Below are 9,170 nucleotides of genomic sequence, written 5' to 3' on the forward strand. Positions count from 1 at the left end.
GCTTGCGTGTACACACGAAGGGGGTTAAGTCACTGGCAGGTCTGCACATAAGTTGACCTGGGAGATCGGAAAAATCTCTACTCTTAACCCGCTAGGCGGCAGCGACCGGGATTCGAACTCACGACTTTCCGATTAGGAGGCCGAGGTATGAGCATCAAATCAGTTAACAGACCAATACAAATGGAAACAAAAACAATACTGTATTTATCACATCATTACAAAGCCTTGACAGAAGGCGTCCTGCAACGGGAGAAGTCCACTCTTCAGAAGGGCCTCACAATTGCAGGAACCGCTGTATTAGCTTTATCAACTAAAACCGTAACAGGTTTCAAAGTTTAGCTAGCAGTCTACAAATCATTTGACGTAATAATGACAAGCACACACAAAAACACTCAGCATTTTCTACACCCTCAGATCCTAGAGAATCTTATGCAAAGGAGTAAGACTCATGAGGATTATTATGCCAGGATGCCCTTACTTCCCTTTGATTCTCAGACCAGAGATCCTAGATGTAAGCAGACCCAGACCTTCAAGACTCATGAGGATTAGTATGCAAGGATGTGCTTACTTCCCTTTGATTCTCAGACCAGAGATCCTAGATCTAAGCAGACCCATTATACTCACCTCCAAAGCCCTGAGGCTTGGTGCCAAAAGCGGATCCAGCTTGTGGCGTGGAGAAGAGACCGGAGCTCTGTTGTCCGAACAGTCCCCCAGAGGCTGTGCTGGTGTTGCTGGGAGTGCCAAAATCTGAAAGCAAAGCAAAGACCTCAAAAATGTAAAGTCTTATTTCAATAGTACATGGTTTTAGTTCAATCAAACACACACTCTCAGTTCTTCTGTCAAACTGAACATTGCTTCAGAATAAACCAACTAACTTCTGCTTTAAAGTTACTGCCTTTCCTGGCCTTGCCACAAACAAGGCCGCATTTCTTCTTCTTCTTCTTCTTTGTTGATGGGCTTAGACTCCCACGTTCACTCATGTTTTTAGCACGAGTGGATTTTTACGTGTATGACCGTTTTTACCCCGCCATTCAGGCAGCATACGCCGATTCCGGGGGAGGCATGCTCGGTATTTTCGTGTTTTTATAACCCACCGAACTCTGCACATGGATTACAGGATCTTTTCCGTGCGCACTTGGTCTTGTGCTTGCTAGTACACACGAAGGGCGTTAAGTCACTAGCAGATCTGCACATAAGTTGACCTGGGAGATCGGAAAAATCTCCACTCTTAACCCACCAGACGGCAGCGACCGGGATTTGAACTCCCGACCTCCCGATTAGGAGGCCGATGTCTTACCACCACACCACTGCGTCCGCATTTCAACTCACAAAGTACCAGCACACTGTAGCACACAACCAAGTCGAAACTGTCTATAGTATAATGACCACCCAAAAGTGGTTGTTAATGTAACAGATTGCTGATCTTTACTGAAAGGTGAATTGTAGAGAAAAATAAACTCGTTGGGAATCCTTTGGGTTGTTTTGGACAGGTGGTCGCCGGGGCAGGTACAGCTGTAAAATGAAACAAATAAATACTTACTGAATCCTGTGGACGGCTGCTGCTGCTGCTGCTGCTGACCAAAGCTGCTAGCCGCCTGTTGACCGAACAAGCCTCCAGTCGTGCCGGTGGAAGGTGCTCCAAACAGACCCCCGCTGGCAGGCGTCTGTGCGCCAAAGGCTGAACCTCCAAACCCGGTGGTCGCTGAAAACAAAACAACCATAATTTAAAAACCCTGCATACCATGTCTATGGACCCGTAGCTTCACAATCTGTTTATATTATATGTCTTCATTAGTTTGTGAGGTTAAATGAAAGGGTTACAAGAAAAATAGCTGCAAATAAAACAACAATAATTTCAAAACCCTGCACACTTATCACTATGGACCCGTAGCTTCACAATCTGTTTATATTATGTCTTTATTAGTTTGTGATGTTTAACTGAAAAGGTTACTAAAAAAATAGCTGTAAATTACCACCCCGAAGGTTCTGAAATAGAACATCAGAAAATACACATGCTTTAAGTTTAACAGTAACACACACACACAAAAAATGTGACTCAAATACAAAGTACAGTAGTTAAACCTCTAAGTTCTAATAAAGTATGCAGTAATAACCAAACAGAACAATACAATCATTGCTCTTTGTCTCACTATTACAGAAACATAAAAAGCTAAAAGAGACAAATTTTGAATGTCAGACAAATTTACCCCCAAATCATTGCCAAAACGAATATCGAATGCATGTAATTGAAAGGGACTTTTACCTTGACCACCACCAAAAGGCGTAGCTGTTCCAAAGGAAGCTGAAAACCAAATTTAGTAACTGATTAGATAATTTGCAGATAAAAAACCAACAAAAAAACCTCAAAGGTTCACCTCAGGTATCGCATAATCAATGGATTTTAAAACACATATATATATATGTCTACAATAATAGAAACACAGATATATTTCATTTTTGGCATGAGCTAAACTGTTTCTTTAGTTTTGTACCAAAAAATAATATACACAAATAAACAATCCTCAAATTAAAATACATCGAAGTAAATGATCAATAGAAAAATCATTAATCTGAAAATATCACACAAGCAAACACGGCTTCCGAAAAACATATTACACAAGTAAACAATATACAGTCGAACCCACTTAAAACGAACACGCTAGTTACGAATTTTGACTTATAACGTATTAGTTTTAAGTTCCCAACTGAATACCTCTTTCTTCATGCTTAAAAAAATATGCTTAAAACGAATTCTTTATAACAAATTTATGCTTATAACGAGCACTTTTTGGATTCCCAAGCATGCATAATGTCTGTAATTTACTCACGCTTATGACGAAATCTTTAAACTCGTCCCGAGATCGACATATCATGGGAATTTAATTTGAGAAGTTTGAATACATGTGTCAGTCTTCCCTTGCGTCGACTGCTTGAACCATTGCTCAACCGATCACTGAATAAAATTAAACTGATTACACTGTACTCACAAAACAATTTCAAATTTAGAATCAAAGTGATTGATAGCTCAGACACTGAACATGAATGACTGACTGACATTTATTTCCTTCGCGAATACCAAAAACGAAACATCAATGTTTTGAGCGGGAGCCATTGCCAAAAAATATAGATATGCCAGAGTGGTTTCCCTTGGACAAGGGAAACCACACTCTCAACGTTTGCGTTCGCCGGTTCGCGATAGTTTATCAGTCAGTCAGTGCTTTCGATTTGGATTTGAACATCATGTTGCAACAAAAAAAAAACAAGAAGGGCAAAGCCCATACGACTCACATGCTTTACACATTTTTCCTACCAAAATACATGTGACCTTGACCCAAGGTCAAGGTCATCCAAGGTCATGCAACACAAAGCTGTTAATTCAAGACATAGGAAGTACAATGGTGCTTATTGGCTCTTTCTACCATGAGATATGGTCACTTTTAGTGGTTCACTACCTTATTTTGGTCACATTTCATAAGGGTCAAAGTGACCTTGACCTTGATCATATGTGACCAAATGTGTCTCATGATGAAAGCATAACATGTGCCCCACATAATTTTTAAGTTTGAAACAGTTATCTTCCATAGTTCAGGGTCAAGGTCACTTCAAAATATGTATACAATCCAACTTTGAAGAGCTCCTGTGACCTTGACCTTGAAGCAAGGTAAACCAAACTGGTATCAAAAGATGGGGCTTACTTTGCCCTATATATCATATATAGGTGAGGTATTGAATCTCAAAAACTTCAGAGAAAATGGGAAAAATATGAAAAATAGCTGTTTTTTAGGCAACATTTATGGCCCCTGCGACCTTGACCTTGAAGCAAGGTCAAGATGCTATGTATGTTTTTTGGGGCCTTGTCATCATACACCATCTTGCCAAATTTGGTACTGATAGACTGAATAGTGTCCAAGAAATATCCAACGTTAAAGTTTTCCGGACGGACGTCCGGACGTCCGGACGTCCGGACGGACGGACGGACGGACGACTCGGGTGAGTACATAGACTCACTTTTGCTTCGCATGTGAGTCAAAAAACTAAATTGGCCAAGGTTTGCTACCCGTCGCCAAGGTAAGTGATTCCGGACAAATGATAGGAACACCGCGAATGTGGACAGTGTCAGTGTGTGCGTGTGTGTGACCAAAAACGTAACAACTGGATGAAACATCTGTGTGCTCACTCTCACTCAAACTCAACAATCATCACTCAACATGAGACACACATGAACATGTAACTGAATATGTCACTTTATTGTCTAAACGTGAAGCAGCATGAAAGTTGCGAAAGAAACAAATTGAAACACCATAAAATGTACAAGACTTTATAAAAAAACAAAAATAAAAAATAAAAAATCAATCAATTTTCTTAATACGAATTTTGGTTAAGACGAACTTTTTTTCCGATCCCCAGTGATTCGTCTTAAGCGAGTTCGACTGTATCAATATTCAACTATCTAATGTATGTTAATCTATTTACAATTAAAAATGTAACCTTGAGCACACACACACACAACCACACACAAAGTGAGTGACTCACTGACTGATTGATGAAAGTAACTTACATGTGGTTGTACCAAAGCCACCCAGCTTTGAGCCAAACATGGTGGCGGTGGTTTAGCTGCTACACAATCCTGAAAAAAACCCCTTAGTGAATATATAATTCAGACCTGCCAACCCCTCTGAGTGTGAAGCCTCAAGCAAGGTTTAGCCTGGGAGAAAAAGGCAATCGGATATTTGTCCCCCTCAACTTAATTCCGATGGGACATAGTCAAAGGCAAGAAGCGCCAATAAGGCATGTACGCGTTTTGACCAAAGATGCAAAATGGTGCAATAAGGTGCCATGTGATAATTAGCCGCTATATCGTGTTATCTGTGTGTGTGTGTGTGTAATCCGATGTAAAGTGTCTTTCTTTCTTTCTTTATTTGGTGTTTAATGTCGTTTTCAACCGTTCAAGGTTATATCGCGACGGGGAAAAGGGGGGGGGGGGGGGGGGGGGGGGGGGGGGATGGGATAGAGCCACTTGTTAATTGTTTCTTGTTCACAAAAGCACTAATCAAAAAATTGTTCCAGGGGCTTGCAACGTAGTACAATATATGACCTTACTGGGAGAATGCAAGTTTCCAGTACAAAGGACTTAACATTTCTTACATACTGCTTGACTAAAATCTTTACAAACATTGACTATATTCTATAGATACAAGAAACACTTAACAAGGGTAAAAGGAGAAACAGAATCCGTTAGTCGCCTCTTACGACATGCTGGGGAGCATCAGGTAAATTTTTTCTCGTCCCAACCAATATGGGACTCCCCCTAACCCGCGGGGGGTTAGTAGACACATAGTTACACATAAAAAGTCTGACAATAAAACAGAACTCACATAAAAGCGTACAGATCTAAAACAGAACGAAGATTATTCTTAAAGTCAACAGCTCCAAGCAATTCAAATGTAGTCAACATCATTGGATCGATATATAATACCTTAATTCAAACTTAATACTAAGGCCAAACAGAAAAATATGTCTGTTTCCGGTAACCTGACCGACCCTATTTTTAAGCGCCGACCCTGAAGTGTTTTTTTCGCTTTTCACACACACACACACACAAAAACAACAACAAACAAGTCGCGTAAGGCGAAAATACAACATTTAGTCAAGTAGCTGTCGAACTCACAGAATGAAACTGAACGCAATGCAACGCAGCAAGACCGTATACTCGTAGCATCGTCAGTCCACCGCTCACGGCAAAGGCAGTGAAATTGACAAGAAGAGCGGGGGAGTAGTTGCGCTGAGAAGGATAGCACGCTCTTCTGTACCTCTCTTCGTTTTAACTTTCTGAGCGTGTTTTTAATCCAAACATATCATATCTATATGTTTTTGGAATCAGGAGCCGACAAGGAATAAGATGAAAGTGTTTTTAAATTGATTTCGAAAATTTAATTTTGATAATAATTTTTATGTATTTAATTTTCAGAGCTTGCTTTTAATCCAAATATAACATATTTGTATGTTTTTGGAATCAGCAAATGATGGAGAATAAGATGAACGTAAATTTGGATCGTTTTATAAAAAAATTTTTTTTTTTACAATTTTCAGATTTTTAATGACCAAAGTCATTAATTAATTTTTAAGCCACCAAGCTGAAATGCAATACCGAAGTCCGGGCTTCGTCGAACATTACTTGACCAAAATTTCAACCAATTTGGTTGAAAAATGAGGGCGTGACAGTGCCGCCTCAACTTTCACGAAAAGCCGGATATGACGTCATCAAAGAAATGAAAAAAACGTATGGGGATTTCATACCCAGGAACTCTCATGTCAAATTTCATAAAGATCGGTCCAGTAGTTTAGTCTGAATCGCTCTACACACACACACACAGACAGACACAGACAGACACACACACACACGCACGCACATACACCACGACCCTCGTCTCGATTCCCCCCTCTACGTTAGATAAATACTGTATTCTGTATTCTGTATTCTGAAACATTTAGTCAAAACTTGACTAAATGTAACAAGTCACGTAAGGCGAAAATACAACATTTAGTCAAGTAGCTGTCGAACTCACAGAATTAAACTGAACGCAATGCAACGCAGCAAGACCGTATACTCGTAGTCCACCGCTCACGGCATAGGCAGTGAAATTGACAAGAAGAGCGGGGTAGTAGTTGCGCTGGGAAGGATAGCACGCTTTTCTGTACCTCTCTTCGTTTTAACTTTCTGAGCGTGTTTTTAATCCAAACATATCATATCTATATGTTTTTGGAATCAGGAACCGACAAGGAATAAGATGAAAGTGTTTTTAAATTGATTTGGAAAATTTAATTTTGATAATAATTTTTATATATTTAATTTTCAGAGCTTGTTTTTAACCCGAATATAACATATTTATATGTTTTTGGAATCAGCAAATGATGGAGAATAAGATAAACGTAAATTTGGATCGTTTTATAAACATTTTTTTTTTATTACAATTTTCAGATTTTTAATGACCAAAGTCATTCACTAATTTTTAAGCCACCACGCTGAAATGCAATACCGAAGTCCGGGCTTCGTCGAACATTACCCGACCAAACTTTCAACCAGTTTGGTTGAAAAATGAGGGCGTGACAGTGCCGCCTCAACTTTCACGAAAAGCCGGATATGACGTCATCAAAGACATTTATCACAAAAATGAAAAAAACGTCTGAGGATATCATACCCAGGAACTCTCATGTCAAATTTCATAAAGATCGGTCCAGTAGTTTAGTCTGAATCGCTCTACACACACACACACAGACAGACAGACACACACACACACGCACATACACCACGACCCTCGTCTCGATTCCCCCCCTCTACGTTAAAACATTTAGTCAAAACTTGACTAAATGTAAAAAGGGAGGTAATCGGTTGATGAGACTTCACAATCGAAGAGACTTGTACCTCCCGTTTCCGTCGTCACGGGAAAAAAACATGGCGGCCAATGACGCCGGGAAAAAAAACAAAACGTAAAAAGACGTTAACAAAACGTAAGAAAAAGGTCCAAAAAATATTAAATTTTTTTTAAAACGACCGACCCTATTTTTTTCGGCGATGTTACCGGAAACAGACATATTTTTCTTTTTGGCCTAAGCAATACAGTTTTGTTTCCTTCATAGAAATATGAATGACACTATAGGGACTGCGACAATATTTGATAACTAAGGTGTTGAATATTTAGTCTAAATTACAATGCTTCTAGTTTTATTTAGCAAATTAACCCATCCTTAGCCATCTTGTTCAGACGAATCAGAGATGGAATAAAAACTTGAAATATGTTTGGTTTTACACAGCGTTTATAATAAACACTCTAATAGTAATACTATTACTCAGTGTAACTGGTGACTTCTTACTCTTACTTCTTGATGTCAAATTGAACATACTTAGCTTCAAAATAAACCAACTAACTTCTGCTTTAAAACATTGATATCGGCCCTGCTCTTTACCTTGTTTGCATAGAAATATGCTATGTACGGGTGTGCACAAAACAAACAAATACGGTAATGTTGAACTTTAGCGTTGTAAAATCATAGCTCACAATCCACAGCAATTTAAGCCTCCAATTTTGCAAATCCTGCCCTTGTATTTAGTTGTTAGCATAACGAGTCATTTTAGATACCTTTGCAGTTACGGAATGAACTGTACAGATGCCTTACTTTTAAATGGCTTTTAGAAATAGAAGGAGAACATCGGCACAGACCTTTTATCAAAGGATGCGAGACAACTCTGTCGATATTAGGTTTTTTAATTTTTTTTATTACATTTGCATTTTTTCTCGTCATTTTCGTTTATCAAATTACTTTAATTATGCTTAAATTTGGATCTCAATCCGTCAATTAATTTCACGAGCAATATTCTTTGGTTTGATTAAAATTAAACTAAAGGGACTTGTTGTACCAAAAATAAGTCAACAAAATGAACAGTGGCACTGGATTGTGACTGTGAGAGAGCTCTATGAATGTACAACGCATAAGTTTAAACACTACCACAAATACAATAATAGTTTTTAATACATGTATTAACCAAAGGCATGTTGTTTCTGTTCTACCAATGAATTAGATCCATTCCTACCAATGAATTAGATCCATTCCTTTTGGCGTACATCATAATCATATATATATGTCACCCACACAAACATTCAAATTTTTTAAAACACTGCATGAACAAGATTCATGATCCTTGCCGTGACAGGCTGTTACATTGGCTAAACAGAATCCAAGGAACGAAAAAACAAGAGAATGACGACTGTACAAAATGTAAACAAAGAATGTGCTTTCAAACCTTCCCAAGAACAATTATTATCTGATCTCTCAAAACTTTGTCAATCCCCAAACTGAAACTTGATTTTCCAGGGAACAAGTTTGTTAGGGAGATTGGTCAACACAGTGTATAGTGTATATGTAAGGCAGTTCTGCGCGTCAGGGCAGTTACCTTGTGTGTCTCTGACTTTCACGCCGATTCCTGCCAATATATAGGCACAGAATTTCTGTAGATTGTTCAGTTCCAGGTAGTAGGAACTGCTTGGCGCCGCTTCAATCTGGGCTATGGCGGCGGCGTGGAAATACAGTGTTACTAAAATTAGACCGACGTCATTATTTCGTAGTTTTTTGATTTTTCAGTGGGGCAAAATGGCAAAAGACCGATCAGGTTC

At 38.9% G+C, this 9,170-nt stretch overlaps 1 protein-coding gene across 1 annotated transcript in view; it reads right to left on the reverse strand.

The window, feature by feature from the left end:
- Window positions 1-9,093, reverse strand: part of LOC138968253 (nuclear pore complex protein Nup98-Nup96-like) — a 49,138-nt gene extending 40,045 nt beyond the window's left edge. Inside the window, exons 1-5 of the mRNA XM_070340815.1 lie at window positions 8,951-9,093; window positions 4,559-4,627; window positions 2,264-2,302; window positions 1,541-1,702; window positions 625-747 (exon numbers count right to left, since the gene is read on the reverse strand). Of these exons, the coding sequence (XP_070196916.1) occupies window positions 625-747; window positions 1,541-1,702; window positions 2,264-2,302; window positions 4,559-4,598 (364 nt within the window). The 5' untranslated portion in view covers window positions 4,599-4,627; window positions 8,951-9,093. The remainder of the gene's footprint in view (window positions 1-624; window positions 748-1,540; window positions 1,703-2,263; window positions 2,303-4,558; window positions 4,628-8,950) is intronic.
- Between the last annotated feature and the right edge of the window lie 77 nt (window positions 9,094-9,170).

The sequence above is a fragment of the Littorina saxatilis genome, linkage group LG6, assembly GCF_037325665.1.
Source record: "Littorina saxatilis isolate snail1 linkage group LG6, US_GU_Lsax_2.0, whole genome shotgun sequence".
Taxonomy (NCBI): Eukaryota; Metazoa; Mollusca; class Gastropoda; order Littorinimorpha; family Littorinidae; genus Littorina; species Littorina saxatilis.